This window comes from Podarcis pityusensis, assembly GCF_964106645.2.
Source record: "Podarcis pityusensis genome assembly, chromosome: 12".
NCBI classification, from domain to species: domain Eukaryota; kingdom Metazoa; phylum Chordata; class Lepidosauria; order Squamata; family Lacertidae; genus Podarcis; species Podarcis pityusensis.
This window is the reverse complement of record NC_138037.1, coordinates 24,600,757-24,624,396: the sequence shown is the minus strand read 5'-3', so window position 1 is coordinate 24,624,396 and position 23,640 is coordinate 24,600,757. Positions and strand designations below refer to the sequence as shown.

The following is a 23,640-nucleotide window of genomic DNA, read 5'->3' as shown; positions in this document are numbered from 1 at the left end:
TTTCATTGTTCTGCAAGGGACAATGACAATAAAGATATCGTATCGTATCGTATCGTAGTTCAAAGGAGTGGCCGCTGCATTCCATTCCATCCCATTACCTCCATGCAATGACTATGTAGCTTATCCAATCTACATCTCGTCACAAGCTTATGGGCAGCATCCAACTGACTTACTCTGTCAGCGCATGTATTTCCATTTGCGCAGTGGATTCTGTCCCCTCCCCTCTCTCCAAATGTACCTCACATCCTCCCCAAATTTGCACTGGAGGATTGGTGGAACCCCCAGAATTGGTTTAGAGGCCGCATGGGGGAAGAGAGGGGGACATTCTGTGGCACGAGTGGAAAGCTGCATTGATGGAGCAAGTTAGTTGGATAGTGCCCCATGTCTATAAACCTATTTTTCTCCTTTATATGTTTTTCTTTAAATTACAGTAACACTGCATTGGATTTAATTTCCCTTTCCCTTTTGCAGACCCTAAAACTCCTGTTCTTCCAACACCCACAACAGCATATCGTATCCGTTACAATAACAATACCTACTTCTTCTTTGAAAGCAAAATGGCATGGAAAGATGCTCAGAAAAGTTGTGAACAGCAAAGCTTTAACCTTGCTAGCATTTTAGACCCTTTCACCCACTCATTCCTCTGGTTGCGGCTGCTGAAGTATAAAAGCCCAGTGTGGATTGGCCTCAATACTAATGTGGTAAGTACATCACATATTTATCTAGAAAGGGCCTTAATATGGATGCTTCTATTTGTTTCTAGTTATTTGTTTATCTCAGGTCATTCAATCAGCATGCAATTAAACTAGGACAATAGGTTACAATACACATTCAGTTCAATCCAGCCAACATTTCAAGTCTGCTTTCTAACTTACTTAAGGACTCTTATAAACCCAGGTGGTTCCAACTCTTACATAGCAAAATCGTATCGGTATTGACTTGGAACTCTTGTACAATTCAAGTGAGCAATATATGTATTGTAATATTCAAATCAGATTAAGGGACATTGAAAAACAAAACAAGTCAGCTGTAAATAAAATTTGCTCCCCCAAGTTTTATGATTCAAACACAACAGATAACAGTGTCCCATATTTCAAAATTAATAATTCCAGTCCAACACAGGGCCTTAATGATAGCCCTACTGAACCTTTTCCCCTCAGCTTTTGTCAAGGACAGATATTTAAACATCTCCAGAAAAGATAGACATTGTAGATGTTTTTTGAATGTGCCGGACACAGTAGAACATATTCTTTTCTACTGTCCATTGTACAACAAGCTACACAAACACATGCCATCCCCTTTCCTGAATAGTCTAACATTCTATCTGTCTGATAGTAACCTGGAAGCTGACTTTTTATCAATAGTATCTCTCCGAGTAATGAATGGCACTATTTAGCAGGAAGAAACTCCAATGAAAATCATTAGTTACATATTTTTACATGGCTGTTTATTTGTATATATTTTGAAATTGTACATATGGATGTTTTATGATGGCCTATATTTGTAATAGGGACGCGGGTGGCGCTGTGGGTAAAACCTCAGCGCCTAGGACTTGCCGATCGCATGGTCGGCGGTTCGAATCCCCGCAGCGGGGTGAGCTCCCGTCGTTCGGTCCCAGCTCCTGCCCACCTAGCAGTTCGAAAGCACCCCTAAGTGCAAGTAGATAAATAGGCACCGCTTTATAGTGGGAAGGTAAACGGCGTTTCTGTGTGCTGCGCTGGTGCTGGCTCACCAGAGCAGCTTCGTCACACTGGCCACGTGACCCGGAAGTGTCTGCGGACAGCGCTGGCTCCCGGCCTCTAGAGTGAGATGAGCGCACAACCCTAGAGTCTGTCAAGACTGGCCCGTACGGGCAGGAGTACCTTTACCTTTACCTTTATATTTGTAATGCTTAATATAGGTTTGGCAAAGTAAGTAAGTTCAATCCAAATGAAGTCTAGGTGAAGGAGATTAATATTAAATTCACTTTCCAATATACTGAGTCAGTTAGATTTTCCTGTCCTATGCTACAAGGACAAAAGCCCTGTTCAGAATATCACATGCAGTGAGAATCACATGCAGAGAACAGGGTTTGTTGACACCAAACTGTCTTTTATGTTCCACTGAATTGCAATACATCAAGATATTAAATGCTATCAGTTGTGGGATGAATTGACACAATGGATTTATATCATACTACATGTGTAAAGTGGCTTACCAATGCCAGGAGTTCTATATTATCAGTCACTGGGGATTTTTTTTGAGAACAGTCATTGTTAAAAAGGTCGTTATCACTGCCTGTACCTTTGCATTTCCTGTCCTCTGACCTCTCATCTTCTCCTTCTATATATAGAATGTACAACCAGAACAAACCTAGAGACTGTACTTCGGACGGCAGTGACTCTTGACACCATTGTAATGGTCTGCGTCTCAACCTGTATACTCAATGCATTTTGCTAATATGCTAATTTTTTCAGACCGATGGACAATATACATGGACTGACAAGTTCAAAATGAAGTTCACAAAATGGGCTCCAGGGGAACCAAAACAAAATTTTGGTTGTGTTTATCTGGATTTGGATGGAACCTGGAAGACAGGATCATGCAATGAACATTATTTCCCACTCTGTAAACACTCTGACGGTAAGCAAATGAAGAGCAACACTTCTCATTCACTTCTTGTCTTTCAGGTTGAAGCACCGCCTCATAGGCAAGATAATTTAGCCTTTTTGCAGTGAACAGCATGGCTTTTGCATGGTTTCAAAATACGTTTATATAAACAAAAATATTTTGAAATGTCCACCCCTGTGTAACTTGAGCCATTTTTCAAAGGACTCAATTTGTAGCATTTTTTTACCTGCTAATTCCTTAAGATTATCCCACTTACCCATTTGGGACCTCCTGAGCCCTTATATCCCAGCTTGATCACTGAGATCCATCTGCAGGAGCATCACATGCCATTCCCTAAATTGGCAAGGCTTATTTGACAACAACAAGTAATGGCACCTTAAGTGTCATCAGCCCAGTATGGTGGAACACTCCACCAACAGAGATTCAGCAGGCGCCTTCCGTTTCAACTTTTAAACACTTGCTGAAAACTTCGCGCCAGCAGACTTTCTATTAAGTTCCTCATGCAGGAAACATCAGTGCTGTAGCATAAAGAATCTGGTGGAAAATTAATTGAATTACAAGTTGCTGCTTCCCCCTCCCCCCCGCAAAATAGTGAAGGCACCTACCGAGCCACCTCAACTACCTGGAAAGTGCCCAGAATCACTGGAGACACCGTGGATTCCTTTCCGTGGCCACTGCTACCACTTTGAGACGTCATCTAAAAAATCTTGGCCTCAGGCTTCTTTAGCTTGTTTACAATTAGGTAAGTACCTTTCCATTTAGATGCAAGATACAAGACGTTACACCTTGTTTAGTTACACAATAATCTCCCCCTTTCCATTAGGAGTGAGTTGGCTTTTAGCAGCAAAAGGCATATGCAAAATGCAAGATTAGTAGCAAATCATACACTAAACTGTAGCATCTTAGAAAGCTTCGTTCTGTTGATCAGAGAGAGAAGGAGAGAGAGATCTAGTACATACAGAAACTTCAACCTAAGGTGGGACTTGGTATATCTTGACCTGAGAAATATGTACCTGAGTATCCAAAAACCTTGGATTAATAGCAATCAGTGGACTAGGGGGACTAGGCTAGTCCCCTAAATGTTCCCAGTAAAGTAGAGTATTAAAGCTTGGCATCTCCTTCCCAAAGCCCAGGAAGCTTCTGCCTGGTTTAGGGAGGGAGGCACAATGCTCATGTTTGTGACGTCCTCCCCAGCTCCAACTGCCCTCGCAAGCTGGCACCTCTGGCCCTAACTGTTCTCTAGCAGCTGTCTAAGGCCTATTCCTTAATTCCGAAGACCATTGTAAAGGCTGAGTCCCAACAAACAGCAATAGTGATAAGTAGGGAGAAAAACAACAGAGGAAGGTTGGGATAGCTGAAAAATGATGAGTGCAGACTCTAAACCTCTTGGATGGATTTGTTGCTTTATTGTTTGGTGCCCAGCCACGCTTCCCTTGCGGACCTCTGCAGCTTCTGTTTACGCAGTGTAGCTTCGAAGCGTCGTAAAGCAATTAGCAGAATTGCACAGCATCTTTGTGTAGAAAGGGCAGTAAATAAGTCCAGACGTTACTTCTATCCTATTATCTCTTTATTGGAAACAAATAGCGTATTTACAATCCATAACAGCCATCAGAGTCCAGCTGCATCGTCTCTGCGTCCTTTCTCCCTCAGTACAGCGACTGATCTGTGGAAATCGAAAGCACTCTGTTCACAGCATAACAAGCTGTTTACGTCAGGTCCTGGCTTACTTCCCTTGTAAGCCCGTCCCCTCAAGCACGAGACACAGAAGGTTAACCCTTCACTACACCCAACAAAACCTGAAGTGCTTTGTGCAGGTGCTGGGTGAACATTTTAGTGTATATATGGCATCTTTCAAAGCTTTGTGATTAATTTGCCAACTTTCCCATCCTTACGTTTACAACAGTTTCCCTCAGAGACAAGTGATGGAGGTATTGCAAACCTCAGCTTAGTGAAAGAGAGTATGTCTTGCATAAAAGAGATTAGAATATGAAAAAGCGGTTTGTGAATATACGTAACTCCATAATAATAATAATAAGAATAAATTTTATTTATATCCCGCCCTCCCCAGCCGAAGCCGGGCTCAGGGCGGCTAACAACAATAAAACAGTACAAAAGTACAGCATAAACAACAGTCTAAAATCATTCGTTATAAAATTAATTAATTCAAGCCACTGGCAACCATTGGGCCAGAGCTCCGCGAAGATTGCCGAGGGAGGGAGTCAGGCTGTGCCCTGGCCAAAGGCCTGGTGGAACAGCTCTGTCTTGCAGGCCCTGCGGAAAGATGTCAAGTCCCGCAGGGCCCTGGTCTCTTGTGACAGAGTGTTCCACCAGATCGGAGCCACAGCCGAAAAAGCCCTGGCTCTAGTTGAGGCCAGCCTAACTTCTCTGGGGCCTGGGACCTCCAAGATGTTTTTATTTGAAGACCGTAGGTTCCTCTGTGGGGCATACCAGGAGAGGCGGTCCCGTAGGTACGAGGGTCCTAGGCCGTATAGGGCTTTGAAGGTTAAAACCAGCACCTTAAACCTGATCCTGTACTCCACCGGGAGCCAGTGCAGCTGGTATAGCACCGGGTGAATGTGATCTCGCAGCGAAGACCTCGTAAGGAGTCTCGCTGCAGCATTCTGCACCCGCTGGAGTTTCTGGGTCAGTCTCAGGGGCAGCCCCACGTAGAGCGAGTTACAATAATCCAGTCTGGAGGTGACCGTCGCATGGATCACACAGAAAACACAGTGAGTGGGTTAATAAAAATACTTCAGTGGCGTGTGTAGAATCTGCCATGGTCAGCCCATCTTGATGTCAGCAAGTGTTTGAAAAATAAATAGTATCAAACATAGGGAAGGAGATGATCTTTTTTCCTTAAATGTCAAAATATTATCTAGCGTTCTGAATTGCAAAAATTCATTTTGCCCGAGTAACAGTCCCACCCAGGAGTTAGTCTTCAGTGCATGAGAATTAGAAATTAGCCATTCTAATGACCTAAATTCTTACTCATGTTTTGCAGGTGCTGGTCTGGTTTCAGTAGTTGATGCAGTTGAATCACATTTTCTGGCAGAAAATGTGGAACCTCTTGAAAGTAAAGTGCGAACGTTTTGGACAGGAATGTTCAGAAATATACATGGTACATTTTTTGTTTAATCTTTAGTGTATGCTTATGTAATCAGTGAATGTTTTTATCATATACACTTAAATAATCTAAATGTTAATCATATCTGGCCAAATCCAAAGACAGAAATTTAACTCTACCGTCTTAAAAACTCCACTTTTTCACCAGCACATCATCCTTTGTAAGTGAAAGTTGAGGAAACCAGGGTAGATGACCTGGTATTTGCAATCATCCTGTTCACAGCCCAAAATGTAAGCTTTTCTTTAAAAAATCAGATTCTACAAATTGCACTGCTTTAATGCTGAACCAGTTACAAAATTCAAGTCTGAAGTATATCCTGCTTAGCTAACTGACAATTTAAACAGATAGAAAGTTATTAAGGAAGATGAGCAAGTAGACATTTGGGTTTACAATTTAAATAAGTCTTTTATTGACTGTACCACCAATTATGCTAGGCTGTCTGAAGGCCTGTACCAGGTGGGAGAACCTCCAGGCTGTGGGCCTAATGAGTCTCCATATGCCTCCCCATTTGGCCCATGAGGCCATTTTAGAAAGGGCGTGCCCATCTGCCCTATACCTGATGCCATATATGTCACCAGATACGGAGCAGGTAAAAACCTGGCTCAGCTGAAAGGATGTGTACAGACATCCTGGAAAGGGCTATACCATCAGCTGATCTTCTGGAGCCGCTTTCAAAGCGCTGCACAAAATAATGCTTTGAAAAGATCACCTAACGTGATTGTGACATCAGGTGATTGGCAGGTGGATGGCTTACTGTGCAAGATATGGAAAAGATAATCTCACCCGCTGAGCCAAAAATGTTCCCCACCCCTACCCTATACCAATGAGATCATGACCATCTTGTCCCAACATCTTTACTGACAAGTAACTCAGCTGAGAGAAGAAGCAAATCAATATTGTGCACAATTTCATTTTATATTTGCTTAGTTGTCTGCTGAGGAATTCTGTAGGAAGAGTCTCCAAAGTGATCGGAGGTGGGGGGAGCAGCTGAATTTGCCACAGTGATATAAAAATCTGCAAAATCTGGTGGCCAGCCCAAGCACTGCATCATGCATGATGTCCTCCAGGCACAGATATGTACAAAGCCAGGAAATCACCTGCTCCCGTGTTTTAGTCTCATAATTGAAAATCACACACCCATTTACTTTAGTGTATTGACATCATTAAGAATCAAGTTCTCAATGAGCATGCCCAGCAGTTCCGATATATTATACACAGTGAAAATTCCACATCCTTGTTCAGAAAACCCTGTTCAACAAATACTAGAAGCAGACCTGCTAGAGCTCTTTCTCTCATTTATTTTCTAACTTAACCGTAGGCAATTGGTTATGGCTCGACAACAGCGTAGTGGATTTTGTTAACTGGAACGAAGGAGAGCCCTCTCCTCAAACTAATGAAGACTGTGTGGAAATGTATTCTTCATCTGGGACTTGGAATAATTTTTACTGCAGTTCCTACAGGGCGTATATATGCAAAAGACCTAAAAGTATGTAATACAGTTATTATACTTTACTTTGTTTAGTAGTTCCTGGGGAATATTCATTACATTGCAAAAGCGATGCCAGTGAACCTTAGCCTTGGCCCAAATTCTTTTTGATCTTGAATGAAATCCAATCTGGAGAAAGATTCACAGCTTGCCCCCCACCCACAACCCAGTTGCCATCTCTTAAAAACCAAGTGGAGGTGGCAAGCACCCACAGGGAAAAGTGAGGGGAGTTCACTGCATGCCTGAAACTCTATAATGAAGCTGAAGTGTCCGGCTTCCTCAGAGACCTTGTATATCAAGAGGTTGCTTGGTTGGGGTTGAGATTTGCCTTTTGTTGTTGTTGTTTAGTCATTTAGTCGTGTCCGACTCTTCGTGACCCCATGGACCAGAGCACGCCAGGCACTCCTGTCTTCCACTGCCTCCTGCAGTTTGGTCAAACTCATGCTGGTAGCTTCAAGAACACTGTCCAACCATCTCGTCCTCTGTCGTCCCCTGCTCCTTGTGCCCTCCATCTTTCCCAACATCAGGGTCTTTTCCAGGGAGTCTTCTCTTCTCATGAGGTGGCCAAAGTATTGGAGCCTCAGCTTCACGATCTGTCCTTCCAGTGAGCACTCAGGGCTGATTTCCTTCAGAATGGATAGGTTTGATCTTCTTGCAGTCCATGAGACTCTCAAGAGTCTCCCCCAGCACCAAAAGCATCAATTCTTGCCTTTTACTGGAGGTCTTTTCCTGACCACAGTGCAATCTAAAGGAGTGCCATCTCCATTGCAGTAGGCCTTGGGGAAATTCCATTTCCCAAGGACTGCTGGGACCTTTCTCCTTGGGGAACAGGGGGTGGGCTTTCCTCCTTCCCTATCTTTACAGAGGGGCTAGTGCTGCTGCCCCCACTGCCCCCATAGCTTACTCAGCCAGTTTGTAGAGCCAATATGTAAGCGTTTTAAGGAAGGAGGAGGAAGCTCCAGACCACAGACCAATCTTGGTCTACCAGCTTTCTCACTTTGGCCCACAAGGCGTTTCCCCCAAACATGTCCACTCACCCCACACCTATTGTCATATATTACATCAGTGGTGGGGTATGTACTGGTGTGGCATTAAAGGAACAACCAGGAGCCTGCAGCGAGCTTCCTGTCATTTCTTTGCTGGAACAAGTCATGCTCCCCCACCCATCATGATGGTTGTACCTTGCTCCAGGAGAGGAAAATGGTTTTCATTGAAACTGCTGCTGAAATGGGAGAATGTTTCCTCCCATTTTAACTCTAGTTTCAGTGGAAAGCACTTACCCGCTCCTGGAACAAGGTTCAAAGAATAGTGTGGAGCTGGTTGACAGCCTTGTAGTGCTCTTTTAACCTCTGGCTTTCAACGTTTAAAGAGCAGCATGGGGCACTTTGCAAAAGTGCCTTCAAACAGCCCCACACTGTTCCCCTAACCAAGGCTCAAACAGTTGCCAGAAGATTGACAGGTGGGAAACTCTACCATCTCTCCAATTTGGCTCACCGGGTTCATGGAGATAAGGATCTAGCCCAATGGCCAGAAGAGGTTCCCTATCACTAGCTTAAAGGGAAGGGAAAGGAGGTTGTGGAAATGTTGGGGGCTTTCTGAGGTGAGAGAGAGTGGTGGGAGTTGACAGGCAATTTCTGAAGTTAAGAGTGATTCCAGAAATGAACTATACCAAACTTGGATGATATTTTTTTAATGCTTTGAACCAATGCTTTAAACCCAGAGGGAGTCTCCCATACCCTTACAAAACATTGCCCAAGATCATTTCAAACCTTGCTGAATAATTCAGTTGAATCAGAATATGCAATAAAAAGGCTTTTGACACATGGTCATTTGGTTTTTCTCTTCCAATTTTTAGTTATTGAAATTGTGTCTACTGAGAAGGTTCCAGAAAATAAAGGTAAGGTTTTGAAATAAAATCAAAATAAAGAAAAAATAAAATGAGAAATTAAGGATATACCGTGGTGGAATTTATCTTTTGAGTATCTTATATAAAAAGCCAGTATATTTCCAGCAGAATAGAACATTTTCATTTCAGCCTCCCTTCATCCACTTCTACTTGTTGTCTAAAATTTAAATATCTTTCAGTCGGTAATTAGATTGGCATTTGATATTGGTTGTTGTTGTTTTGGGGTTTTTTGTCTCAAAAAAATAAAATAAAAATGAAATGCCAAAAATGTATGGTGATCCTTTATACCACCTTATATTCTGGAGATAGAAAATGACCTAAGTAAATAATATTTGGTCCCCTACTGTTTCCTACACCAAACTGACTCCCTTATTAATCCCCTACTGCAGAGGTGGGGGAGCTGTGCTTTATAAATGTTGTTGAGCTAACTTACCAGAAGAATAAGAAAACAAGATAACAAACTTTTTTTTAATAAAAGAATGGAAATGGTTGATTGAATATCTACAAACAAATTGTAAACAGATAAAGACATTGGCAGGATTACTGTAATAAATGGCAGTTTCAAAAGAATATATAATCAAAACAGATGAATAAAAGAATAAGTTAATTTAGAATATGCAGGGAATGACAAATTTTTCATCATCCCTGAGCATTAGCCATTCTGACGGGGGTTGATGGTAGTTCAACATTTTGAGGGCCACAAATTAGCCAGCCCTGCCCTAATGATTCCTATGCCTGAGTGACTCTTAGTCTCTTAGTGCTGCATAGTGGTTAAAGTGGACTTTCCCAACCTAGTGCCGCCCAGAGGTTTTTGACTACAGCTCCCATCATCCCCAGCCAACATGGTCAAGGTCAGGGATGATAAGAGCTGAAGACCAAAACACTGAGCAAATGCCAGGCTGGGGGAGGTTGTGTTAGTGTCATACAAGAACTGAGGAGAACCAATGTTAGGATGCTTCCTCAGCCATGATGTGTTGCAGAGGAATGATATTTATGAGATCCACTCCCTTTTAGGAAATACATTATCGTCCAGACATTCCTTAAATATTCAAAAGCTTTACTTGCAGAACAGATGGTAAAGAATAATATATATGGATTCGCAAGACATATGCTTATCCAGGTTTCACTCACAGTTTTTTAAATCAGAAGCTTTATTTTTCTGTCTCCCTCTTCCAGCCTTGCACTCCATATAGGCCATGCAGCTGTGTGACTAAATCCATTTTCTTTCAGTCTTTCTCAGTGTTTAATTTCAGAGACCTCCTTAACTGTGGCACTGCTCTCTCCCCCTCTATTCCTTTAGAGAGACCTTTCTGTCTTCTTTATTCAGAAAAAGAACATTAATGCTGTTTCTCTCAGCATTGTTCAGAGAATCTTCTTTATACAGCCCTCTCTCACAGCAGTATTTATAACATCTTACTGACTCACAGCCAACTTCCTATGCTCCCTGTGTTCATCACAGAGAACTCAAGCACACAAAAGGAGTTTGTGACCAAAGTTAACCAACCACATGAGAGCTTACTAGAGAACATACTGGGACCAGCTATTTAACCAATCAAAACTCAAAGGGCTGTCTGTAAACATCCACGGCAATATACTTTAAACATTCCCATTTCAGCAAATTTAAACTAACACGATGCTCATAGGTGACCTTTGGTCTCAGTGTAACCTACATGAGAGGGTTGTTGTAAAGGTTACATGGGAAGGGGAGGACCTTGAATGCCACACACAGCTCCTGGGAAGATGGGCGGGTTCAAAATACAATAGTAATAATAATTTCCACCATTCTGTTGTTGTAACTGCTGTGCATTAATTACAGAACCGAGAAAGACAGACGACACTCCTGCTCCTTCCAACAGGAAAGTTACCGCTGCGATTGTCGTGACTCTCCTGATTGTGATGGTAGCGGCCATTGCATGTTACTATTTCTACAAGAAAAGGAGCCGGCTCGTCCTCACAGATGACAACTTTGAGAACTCTCTCTATTTCAATAGCAGCTCCACCCCTGAAACAAGCGACACAAAGGACCTGGTGATGAACATGGAGTGCAATGAACACGCTGCCATTTAGTCCAGCATAATACAAACTGTCCTTCATTCGGGAAAACAACACCAACACCGCATATGGAAATCCACAAGCATTCTATCCAAACCCGGTCTTTCCTTTACAAAATAGTTGCCCAAATCCCACCCGATTCAGAACTTTTGTTTGCATGCTAGAAGCAGCAATAGTTTCGCTGGGTATTTGTGGCAATTCAGCAGCTTTGTATTCAAAATAGGCAAAGCTAGTATTTTGCCCAATGGCCGCGCTGAGTTGATGACTGAGCTGATGGATACAGCAAATAAAGGCTGAATTAATAATAATGGAGAAATGGCTCTGCTTATTTGTATATCTGCATATTCACAAACTGGGGAAGCCATGACTGTTTAAAGTGGTATAGCACTGCTTTACATGTACAGTGCAGATGGACCTTAAGTGCCTGTGTTCTCATGGCACAGGGATATTCTTTCAGTGCATGGAGGTTTGAAAAGTTTCAACTAGCTGGAGAAATTTCTTTCACGGGTGTGTGGTTGATTTTGCAGCATTCAGGAGGTATGTTACCATTAGCAGTGTTCTTGGTGGTGCTGTGGGTTAAACCACAGAGCCTAGGACTCAGAAGATTGGTGGTTCGAATCCCCGTGACGGGGTGAGCTCCCATTGCTCGGTCCCTGCTCCTGCCAACCTAGCAGTTTGAAAGTTGCACGTCAAAGTGCAAGTAGATAAATAGGTACCACTCCGGCGGGAAGGTAAATGGTGTTTCCGTGCGCTGCTCTGGTTCGCCAGAAGCGGCTTAGTCATGCTGGCCACATGACCCGGAAGCTGTACGCCAGCTCCCTCGGCCAATAAAGCGAGATGAGCGCCGCAACCCCAGAGTCGGCCACGACTAGACCTAATGGTCAGGGGTCCCTTTACCTTTACCTTTTCTCCTCTGTTCACAGGATACTTAGCAAGTATCTCTAGCCCAACACTCAGGTTCCAGTCCAGGTAAAGGTAACTTAGCAATAAAAAGTTACTTAGCAATAAAAAGTTATTGGGTCTGTACAGTACTGCATTTTCTTCGTTGTTTAGGTGCACAGCATCCTATTTTAGCTCTCGTTTTTTCCACATTTTCACCACTGCCTCTTCTGGTCCAAGTGTTGAGGGAAATGAAGAAGACTCAGGTGGAATCTACACACATGTTAAAAATGTTGTGAAAATGCTTTTTCTTTTAACTGGTTTTGAAAATTGCATTGAATTTGCTATAGCTCACATTCGCCTTCTAGTATCACAATTGTATATTGCACTTTACAACACATTCAAAATGTTATATAGCCGGAGTCTCAACTCCTTTCTGTGAATCTCAGGTCTTCCTGCCTTCAGCCACTAGAGGGAAACCAAACCCCATTTGATGATCTTCATATACCCAAAGAGAAATACAGTACAGTACTCCTCAGATAAGAACAATTGTTCTATTTCATTACTGGCCTGAGGACTTACAGCTGACAGTGGTGTGTGTGTGTGTGTGTGTGTGTGTGTGTGTGTGTGTGTGGTTTGAGCAAGTGTTACAGGCATAGCCTCAGACTCAGCTGATAAAAGTCGTGTGCTACAGGTAGCAGGTTGATCTCAGCAGACTCAATTGAAAAGTGACAATCTAAAGGTGAAGCACTCACTTTGAAGGAGCAGGTATGCAATCTGGAGATGTTCCTGGATCCACGTTTGCCACTGGAGATCCCAGGTAGCTTGGCACTTATTGCCAGTCTTGGTTGGGATGGCTTGGCCACAGTACTTCAAGCATTAGATTACTGCAATGCACTATTTGTGGGTCTTCCCTTGAAAGCAGTCTGGAAGCTATCCTTAGTACAGAATGTTGCAGCACAATTGCTAACAGGGGTAAGATTCTGGCAGAATAGTACCCCTGCAAAGATCTGTTCTGGCTGCTGATTTGTTACTGGGCCTTATTCAGCATTTTACTACAGTGGTACCTCAGGTTAAGTACTTAATTCGTTCCAGAGGTCCGTTCTTAACCTGAAACTGTTCTTAACCTGAAGCACCACTTTAGCTAATGGGGCCTCCTGCTGCCGCCGCGCTGCCAGAGCACGATTTCTGTTCTCATCCTGAAGCAAAGTTCTTAACCTGAAGCACTATTTCTGGGTTAGCGGAGTCTGTAACCTGAAGCGTATGTAACCTGAAGCGTATGTAACCCGAGGTACCACTGTATTGGTATATAAAGCCCCTTAACAGCTTCGGACCAGTTTTCTTTCCACATCTACAAGCAGTCAATCTTTTAATGTGGCAGCATATATGTCTTGGAACTCCCTGACTATTGGCATTAGGCGGGTATTCTTGATGTATATTTTTAGACACTTTCTAAAAACTTTATTTTAGCAAGCCTACAGAGACAGATAATTTAGTTATGCGATTGGGTACTGACTTTTAAAATTTTGCTGATTTTATCTTTGTCTTATTGTTTTATTACTGCTGGGGAACGTATTTACCCTGAGGGCCATGTTGGTCATGCTCTCGAGGTCTGCCTGGCAGTGGTTGGTGGGGGTCAAAGCAGAAAGTGGGCGGGGCCAAGGCATCCATACACAATTTACACACACAGACCCTACTTACGTACACATGCAATGTATTGAGAAGGGCTTACTCCAAAGTAAGTATGCTTAGCGTTGTAGTTTTATTATATATTTTTGAAACCCACTTGATGACAGTTCTAAAAAACTGCAAGTAGGAGGTTTATATAACATTTATGTCTTTTTCTGAATTATCTAGCAATAGTCTGACAAGACAGTTGACACTAGGGATTGGAATAAAAAAGTCCACTTGAATAATGGCTCCAAAATCTTCAGGAAGCTTCTTAATAGCAGAGATTACTTTCATATCTCTCTCTCTCTCTCTCTCTCTCTCTCTCTGTGTGTGTGTGTGTGTGATTGTGTTTCCGTTTGATTCACATTATCCAGATATTGTCAAGAGAGGAACTTTGGCATTAAAAAGAAGACGGCTGTTGCCCAACACAGGTGCTCCATATCCCCTCACTCCCCTCTGAATATTTTCTCCTGGATATTTGAACTCATTATAGTAGCTAGGTGTTCCCTTACTACCTCTTTTCCTATCTGGAATGGATCCAGATAAACAGTCTCATCCAGGAATGTATGTCTCCATTAGTTCCACCTGAAATTGCTTCCTTAGAAAGTGGGTATTTGCAAGTATGCAATAGTTGTGACAATCAATTTGGTCAAGCACTGGCTTTTTAAAATAGTGGCAGTCCTATTACCTCCTTTAAGATGGCAAACAGCATTCCCTCACACAGTGAAGCATTAACCGCTCCCTGTTGTAGATTATTTTTATATCGAAATACACCCACCCAAACCTCTTATGGCACATCTGGAAATTACTAGCACTTTTCCCCTCAGCATTTCAACATCTGTTGAGTTAGTTCTTCTGAATTAGCTGATAGTCACCAGACCAAGACAATCACAGCAGCCACCAGAATGAAGACGTTACTTGAATAATTGTTTCAAAATTTTTACGGAACTTCTTAATATCAGTTTACTTTCACTTCACTTTTTTGTCTCATTTTTGTTTTGCGTTTGTTTCTTATTTTCCAGCTAACACTCAGGGTGGAACAAGGCACTACTTCAAATGCACACGAGAGAACAGCAGCCCGATTTCCCCCTCATTCTCCCTATAACACGTGGTTCTTTAAATCTCATAATCTGGTGTTGTTTCTTGCCCCTGCCCCACACTGGTGGCTACTAGTGAGGACAAGGAAAAAAACAACACTCAGTGTAATGATGCCCAGAGGAAACAGAGCCTAATGAATTAGATGCTAAGGGGGGGGGGGCATTAATGGAGAAGAAGGCTGTCAGTGTCTTCTAGTCATGATGGCAATATTACCTACAGTATCAGATGCAGTTGCTGAGGACCACAAGTGGAAGAATACTGTTGCACTTGTGGACTCCATGCTTGTGGACTTCCATGGGCATGAGATTGGCCGCTCCGACAGCAGAATATTGGACTACACAGACCTTTGGTCTAAACCAGGGCTCTTCTTATGGGAAAGGCAACTTGATACACAGCTCCTCTTCCTCCAAGTCTGGTTTTTTGTGTTGTTGCTTTTTTGGTAATGTGAAGAAGATATCAGGAGCACCTCAAATGGCAGATGTTGGGGGCGGTGGCATCAGTCCTCTGCCTAATCATCCTAAGGCCATGACCAATCCCACTGCTTGGAAGACAGTTAGCTGGTCAAACTAACCTGCTCCATTGTGTGCAGTGCAGGATGCCACCCGATTGCTAGTGTTGAAGTAAGGTTCAACTGCCAGACCAATCAGCTTCTGTATATGGATTGGAGAAGGGCAGAATTGCAGCTTGGTAATTATAGACCCTGCAGTCAATGGTCTTACTGGCTCCTCCTTTTAGATGGCAATATGAGGCTCAACAAACTTGCCCCACCCACCCCCAAAAAATGTCCTACCTAAAAATGTGGCAATCCCACCTAACAAGGAAGCCTGGCTATGGAGTGGCCATGAGTCAGTCACTGTACTTCCATGTAACCCACAGGGTTCTTAGGATGAAATTGGAAGTTGGAAAACCACGTACGCCATCTCGAATTCCATGGAGGAAAGGCAGGATATAACGAAAATAAGGCAGAGATTTTCAGTTGCAAGAATGATGCCACGCTTTCACATACAGCTGATGGATAAGCTGAATGTGTGTTGACTTTGCTATTTACTTTTGGGGGGGGGGGGAGGAATTGTTCTGGCAGCTTAATCCTAAATATATTTGCTCAGAAGGAAACTCCACTGAGTTCAAAAGCACTTACTTCTAGGGAAAAATACTTAAGCTTGCAGGCAGCCTGATATAAATTTAATAGAAAAAAAAATAGCCCCTTAAGTTTCTTTGCTGTAGTGCCTTTTAATAATTTAACTCTAAATTCTTCTTTTTTTTGAACTTACTTCACCTTAGACACAGCTGCAGAGGAAATATCATTTGCTTGTTGGTTGCAATCTACTCCTGGGGAGTTGGAAACGGGTTTCTTAACATCCTGTTGTGAAACAAATTTTCTGAGAACAGTTCCTTTGACTTAAATATAACTTTAAATTAATATAACTGCAGTCCTAAGAATATTTACTAGGAAATAAGGGGCTAACTACTTCTTACCTATGAATTGTATGTAACAGTGGCCAAATCAGATTTGCCCGCCGTAAGTGACTTCCTCTCACCCACCCATCCTAGGGTTTCACATGCATGTCTGTCTTGCAAAAAAACAGGTTTTGATTTGATTTGACTTGGAGGTAGGCTGTAGTGGAGGAATAATGGAGAGAAAGCGAGTGTTGTGACCTCACCTTCCCATGCCAGCTTTTCATTCTAAATTCCTGAATTATGGAGCATCTTTGCTTTTTAACAGGGCATTGGAGGCACTCTTACATTCCCCAGTGTTGCACGAGTTACAGTTGGTTCCTAAGACATTTCATTTGTTGTTTGATAAGTTTAGTACTGAGCTAAGCGTGCAATCCTAAAACAGGTGGTGGGAAATCTGAAGACTTTTTAAACTGTTCATCCAACAATCTGCTGGGCTTGCACTAGGCTAAGTGAAGGGAAATGGCCTCAATAACCCATGTTTTTTCTGTCTTTTCCATGGAAGCTGATTAACAGATCAGCAAGATCATGGTGTGTGTGTGTGTGTGTGTGTGTGTGTGTGTGTGTGTGTGTGATGTTACGGTGCATTTCCTAATGTAAAAACAGAAGTGAAATTTTCATTCTGCCTGACTCATTTATCAAGGAATTCTTGAAAGGCAGCAAACTCTGATTTGTCTTATTTCCATGGGAGCGGTGTGGTAGGTTTGGTTGTGGCCAATGTCTTCCTTTTTGCTCCTAAATCTCTTGCTTCTCATCCAGCCGGCTTTTCAGGTATCAGGTAAGCTCTTTTTCACTTCCATCACCATTGTGAACTTAGCACTAGGTGCATTTTTAACTGTTTACTTTTAAAGCATCTTATGGAAGTTAAAGTTGTACTATTAAAGCTAAATCAATGAAATTTCAGCTACAAGGATAATTGTTTAAAAGAACAAAATGCATTTTAAACATGACAACAATACTATGGACCACTGATAAATACGGCACAGCGTTGGATAGTTTAAAATAAACTACAGAATTAGCATGAGAGGCATTTCTCTGTTCTCCATCAATCTTATTGCCTCTTATTCTGAATCCTTGTATTATCATTTTACCAGCAGTTGTCATATTGGAAGGTATGTGAAACATTCTCTCCATGTTCCTGTTATTTTTCTTAATTTTACAGACAGTGACAGCTTTCTGATACATAATGAAAACCTCAAGCTTTGTATACAACCACAGAAATCTGGTTCCATCATCGTGGACAACTGTGATGAGGATAATGAGGGGCAACATTTCAAGTGGGTTTCCGATGACCAGATTTTGAACATGGCAGTGAAGTTATGCCTGGCAGTGCCGTCCAAGTCAAACCTGGTTGCACTCACCCTCTCTCCCTGCAATGAGACGAGTGAACTTCAGAAATGGGAATGCAGAAATGACAGCCTCCTTGCACTCGAACAGGGGGATTTGTTTTTAAATCCCGAAGGTGGCCAAAAAAGCCGTCTTATACTTTCTAAAGTAGCCACCAGCAAGAGTACCTGGAAGATCTATGGAACGAAAGACAGCTTGTGTTCCAAGGGCTATGAAGGTAAGATTAAGAGAATCTGTTCTTGATGATCAGCTTGTATATGCAGTTCAAGCATGTTGCATCTGGGGTGAAAATAGACATGATGCTACTTGCATAACTTCAAATCATGTCGATAAACAACCCAAATTGGATAGCATTTGGATTTCAGCCACAAGTTTTCCCCAACCCTACCTATCAGGTTCACTTCAGTTGAAGATATCAGGTTCACTTCAGTTGAAGTGGAAGGTGCATCCATGTATTCATCCAAGCATGCAAAGGAATGGATGCTGAAAACTCCATGGATGGTGGAAACAGACACAAAAAGTGCCTGTGTGTATCTGAGCATTCGTGGAGCTCTTGTATTGAGGACTTTGTCTTAATCATTTCCGCTTTGCCTAATTCTGTTCTCACCAGTATCTATCCAGTTTTCTCACCGGTATCTGTCCAATTTCTTTCAGCTCTGTATACCTTAAGAGGCAATGGTTTTGGAGCCCCCTGTGTGTTTCCATTCAAGTATCGGAATAAATGGCATGCTCAGTGCATAAGAGAAGATGATGAACATGGACAACTTTGGTGCGGAACAACTGCAGATGTGGATAGAGACTCTTTACGCGGATACTGTCCAGTGAAAGGTAAACACTTAACAAGGTTTTATTTCAGGCCTTACTTTCCCACCATGTGATTGCTGCTTAGAGGAAAGTTTCTCCTACAAAGAGAAAAGGGAAACTGGTGCCATTGCCAAATTGTGCAACTACAGCAGAAATGGGTGGGGGACACTCCCCCCCCCCCCTGTGAGTCAAAGCAAAATCAATCATCCATAATGTCAGGGCTCCCCAACAGAATCAGGCCCGCAGTTGTTCATTTGGGAGGATGAAGTTCCATTCAGATCAAAATTGAGTTCTGGAGCTGTGGTGGAGAGTCACTGAATAAAGGACGCAGACAGATTACATCCCAAAAATTAGGTGTTTGCTGGGGAGCATCTGAGAGAGGGAAATATTTTGATATTGTACCAAACATGCAATGGCAGTTTCCCTCCTTGAGGCAAGGAAATCAAAGCAGAGGGGAAATGTCTCAGAAGATTTGTGCATTTTGAAATTGCTTGTGTGCAGTTTTCAGGATGTGCTTATACACTGACATTTAAGCCTGTAACGCAGGGCTCTCCATTCATCCATACATTGACTCTATATGCCTTTATATGCATTAGGTGTCTATGTTTACAAGCAGAAAGCCAATTCACAAAAACTAGCCTAGAATCTAAAACGCTGATTGCATGTGGGGTTCCAGGTTATTTATATGTGTATGTATATGTGTTGGTTTCTTCCTTGGATGCAACACAAAATGCAGGAACACTTGTAGGATTAAGGGGCAATGCCAGTGGTTCTCCCCATGATCACATAAGCACCTCTATTTCTGCATACTGTTTTGGGTATTCTTCTGAAAAGTGGCATCGAGATTAATAAATATTCAAATATCCATCACTAGAAGATTTAGCTTCATCACTGATAATTTGATGATTTGACACTCACGTTTACAGATGACCGTGATGAATTATTCTGGACCAGAAACCAATGGACAGGGGATCTCTACCAGATCAATTACCTCTCAGTTCTAACATGGTACCAAGCAAGAAAAAGTTGTCAGCAACAGAATGCAGAATTACTGACTATCACAGATCTACAGGAACAAGCGTACCTGACAGGTAGGACATAACAAGGCATGCCTGAAGAAGTGATTGGTATCATTTGATTTCTGCTAGTTAAGAAATGCTGTCTAAACTGTAAGCAGACACATTACATGGCATAATACTGAAGTATCCTCCCACACAGTACAAGGCGATTTAATTTAGATCCAGCATGCCGGCTGAAAGCATTCATCTGATTAATTTCTTCTTGGCACAAGAAGGAAAGCTGGGAACCCTAGTAATGTTGGAATGAGTTTTTTGTTTCACCCCACCCCATCCCCACATCGTAAATATACACCCCCCCCCGGCAACAAAATGCAATTCAACCAATTTTTCTTTTCCATAAATAGGATTAATAAATGAGATATCTACTTACTACTGGATTGGTCTGAACGCTTTGGATCTTGACAATGGATGGCAGTGGATTGGCAACCATCCTTTTAGATATTTAAATTGGTCTCCAGGTGAGTGAGCATCTACAATGACATCAATACTGAAAGCCACCCCCATTTAACAGTCAGTCACCAATGTAAAGCACTTTCAAGGATTTATTGGTGGTTTAAAACCCAGTGGATAGTGCTTAAAGTAATTCCTTTTAAATAGTCCAGGTGGCATTTGAAAATAACTCTTTGTGGTCCAGAATGCAATTCCTGCTGGGATTAGGCAGAACCCATCTCTCACATTGTTAACAAAGGCTTTTCAAACTGTTGTACATGTACATTTATTTATTTCATAACATTTATATAATGCTTGATTGTAGAGAACAATAAAAAGTGGTTTACAAAACCTACGAGTGACTATAGTTAAGTGGCTAACTTACTGTTGTGCTATGCTGTTGACTTTAAAATATATTGTTTTGACTATGTGTGTAAAAAGGTTTTTATTAAAGGCGGATGATGATATCTTCTAAAGGTGGAGTCTTCAAATAAATCATAAATAAAATTAGCACAGGGCATAAACAATGATCGTTTATATCCCTCTTGCTTAAAGGCAGCCCATCCCCAGAAACAGAAAAAATCTGTGGATCAATGCAGTCTACAAATGGCAAATGGCAGAATGAAAAGTGTCAGCAGAAACTTGGATACATTTGCAAAAAAGGAAACTCTTCATTGGATGTTTCTCTTATTCCCACAGGTAGGAGATTAAACCGAGAATGCTATTCATTTACCAAACCAAATTTCAAAAACTTATTTCTAGTAATGGAGGTTTTTGCTATTTGTAACATTGGGGCAATCCTTTGTTTTGGATGGAGGGGAGGTTGTAGTCTCCGCCTGCCCCTCCAAACACTGGGGTATCCCGTTAAAGGAATCGGGGGGAGTGGCCATATCCGCGGGACCAGGCGGGAGCAGGGCCATAGCCACTCCCCCAGATGGCGGTCCCTGCAGGGGACACCCTATTTGATGTAAGTCTTAGGAACCCCTGTCTGGATTGACTTACGCATCACTTCCAGGCAGGCCGGAAGTATTTTGATTGCCCCATGCCCAAGCCAAACCTCCTTCATCTGTATTCAATAAAGTTGTGGCCTGTTTTGACCAAAAACCCAGTCTTATTGGTCTCTTATTATACAGGTTGGGGTATGCGAAGTCCGATGCCCGGTCCTGCAATGCTATTCATTTACCAAACTAAATTTCAAAAACATATTTCTAGTAATGGAAGTTTTTGTTATTTGTAGCAGTGTATGCAATGCCAAACATTTCATTGGATTGAGATGCCTGAGGGTATTTTACTAGTAGCCAAAAATAAGTTATCTATCAGGAAAGATCTCAAGCATGGTCTAAAGGCATATTTTGCAGAAACCTTGCTAAAGCGATATTTTAATGTAAACTACTGTGATATTGGTGAAAGGAGATATGTTCTCAAGTTGATGTCAGGGTAAACAAGATGATAGATCCTATGGCATGTTTCCTCATGCTTCTAATGGCTCATTATCTCCCGCAAGTGAAATGATGCTTTCAGGTTTAATTTCACCATTTCATGCAATAGAGGAGGAGATCTTCAAACTGGTTGCCTCTCCCACTTGCTCCACTATGCAAAACTACGCAAATTCAGTGTGAGTGACCCTATGTTGATTACCATATTGGCAATAATATCTTTGCAGGATGAAACAGATCACCCTGTCTTGTTAATACTGATGTTTTGATTTGCCTCTGCTGAATTCTGTATATTTTAATTAAGGATGTGAGTCAATGACACTGTAACAGCAAATAATTCCTATTTTTTAAATCCATTAAGTCATGTTGCCTTGAATATTATTATTCTCTTTTTAGATGGCTTAAAGCCTATAAAATGTCCAGATGGCTGGGCTGCATATGCTGGCCATTGTTACCGCCTTAACAGACACCCCAAGACATGGAAAGGGGCATTGCTGTCCTGTCGAAGGGAACGTGGAGATTTATTAAGTATACACAACACTATGGAACACAGCTTTGTCATTTCACAGCTAGGCTACCGTAAGTACATCCAGCAAGTTCTGCTTTCCTGTTGTTTGATGTTTGTGTGAGTATGAGCACAACAAGGCACAAGCCAGTTAAATGTGAGACATGGCACTGGCTTCTACAGACTTCCCCAATTGTTGTTGTTGTTTAGTCGTTTAGTCGAGTCCGACTCTTCGTGACCCCATGGACCAGAGCACGCCAGGCACTTCTGCCTTCCACTGCCTCCCACAGTTTGGTCAAACTCATGCTGGTAGCTTTGAGAACACTGTCCAACCATCTCGTCCTCTGTCATCCCCTTCTCCTTCTCCTTCTCCTTCTGCCCTCCATCTTTCCCAACATCAGGGTCTTTTCCAGGGAGTCTTCTCTTCTCATGAGGTGGCCAAAGTATTGGAGCCTCAGCTTCAGGATCTGTCCTTCCAGTGAGCAATCAGGGCTGATTTCCTTAAGAATGGATAGGTTTGATCTTCTTGCAGTCCATGGGACTCTCAAGAGTCTCCTCCAGCACCATAATTCAAAAGCATCAATTCTTCGGCGATCAGCCTTCTTTATGGTCCAGCTCTCACTTCCATACATCACTACTGGAAAAACCATAGCTTTTACTATACGGACCTTTGTTGGCAAGGTGATGTCTCTGCTTTTTAAGATGCTGTCTAGGTTTGTTATCGCTTTTCTCCCAAGAAGCAGGCGTCTTTTAATTTCGTGGCTGCTGTCACCATCTGCAGTGATCATGGAGCCCAAGAAAGTAAAATCTCTCACTGCCTCCATATCCTCCCCTTCTATTTGCCAGGAGGTGATGGGCCCAGTGGCCATGATCTTCGTTTTTTTGATGTTGAGCTTCAGACCATATTTTGCGCTCTCCTCTTTCACCCTCATTAAAAGGTTCTTTAATTCCTCCTCACTTTTTGTCCTCAAGGTTGTGTCATCTGCATATCTTAGGTTGTTGATATTTCTTCCAGCAATCTTAATTCCGGCTAGGGATTCATCCAGCCCCAATTAATTCATCCAGCCCTCTATATGTTTTGAACCAAAGCTCCCATCAACCCCAGCCAGTGTAACCAATGATCAGGAATGATGATTGGAGTTTGAAGTCCAAAATATACCAGAAGGTACCAGGTTGGAGGAAAGCTGGGCATTAGATGCTGTCTAGTTGTAGAGCTGCATTTCAGGACTGATGGTCCCCAGTGGAGTTTGCTATACTCAAACATGCGTAATTGGAAAGGAGGGGTGAATAGTTTCTTCTGCTGCACTTATACACCACAAAGCTGTGTGTGGTAGGATCCTGTTCAACACCTTCAAAAATAAAATCTGGAAGCAAACAAATAAGATACATTTGTGTTTTTAGAGCCAACGGATCTTCTATGGATTGGACTGAATGACCAGAAGACTCCGATGTATTACGAATGGAGCGATGGCTCTACAGTGAGATTCACCAAGTGGCAGAAAGGAAAACCCACACAAATTAATGGTGTGCAAAGCGACTGTGTCACCATGAATGGAGAGGTAAAAAATATGGAACCTCTAATATTGTCAGGAGCTGGAGTCAGGTGTACGTCAGCAATGAAACAATAAAGCATCTGATGTCAGTGAAGTTCACTTTGATTCAAAGAAACAAAACCGCTCAGTCCTAGTGGTCACAGCAACCCTTCCCAATAGGTCTTGCCCCAATGAACCAGTAGCGAGGACTGAAGTTCCTTGCCTTC

General features: G+C 42.3%; 2 protein-coding genes across 3 annotated transcripts in view; both read left to right on the top strand.

The window, feature by feature from the left end:
* The window catches only part of LOC308459246 (macrophage mannose receptor 1-like), a 59,193-nt gene extending 47,707 nt beyond the window's left edge, over positions 1-11,486 (top strand). The window contains exons 24-30 of the mRNA XM_080974377.1: positions 472-701; positions 2,457-2,622; positions 3,203-3,352; positions 5,612-5,728; positions 7,053-7,220; positions 9,076-9,117; positions 10,943-11,486. Coding sequence (XP_080830503.1) covers positions 472-701; positions 2,457-2,622; positions 3,203-3,352; positions 5,612-5,728; positions 7,053-7,220; positions 9,076-9,117; positions 10,943-11,193 — 1,124 coding nt within the window. The 3' untranslated portion in view covers positions 11,194-11,486. The remainder of the gene's footprint in view (positions 1-471; positions 702-2,456; positions 2,623-3,202; positions 3,353-5,611; positions 5,729-7,052; positions 7,221-9,075; positions 9,118-10,942) is intronic.
* Positions 11,487-16,899: 5,413 nt separating this feature from the next.
* LOC308459248 (macrophage mannose receptor 1-like) overlaps positions 16,900-23,640 on the top strand; it is a 48,496-nt gene continuing 41,755 nt past the window's right edge. For both annotated transcript variants that reach the window (XR_013977941.1, XM_080974381.1), the window contains exons 1-8: positions 16,900-17,059; positions 17,444-17,845; positions 18,283-18,456; positions 19,359-19,523; positions 19,856-19,969; positions 20,496-20,639; positions 21,773-21,955; positions 23,283-23,440. Coding sequence is in view for 1 of the 2 variants with exons in the window: in XM_080974381.1 (XP_080830507.1) it covers positions 16,999-17,059; positions 17,444-17,845; positions 18,283-18,456; positions 19,359-19,523; positions 19,856-19,969; positions 20,496-20,639; positions 21,773-21,955; positions 23,283-23,440 (1,401 nt within the window). In the remaining variant the exon portion in view is untranslated. The remainder of the gene's footprint in view (positions 17,060-17,443; positions 17,846-18,282; positions 18,457-19,358; positions 19,524-19,855; positions 19,970-20,495; positions 20,640-21,772; positions 21,956-23,282; positions 23,441-23,640) is intronic.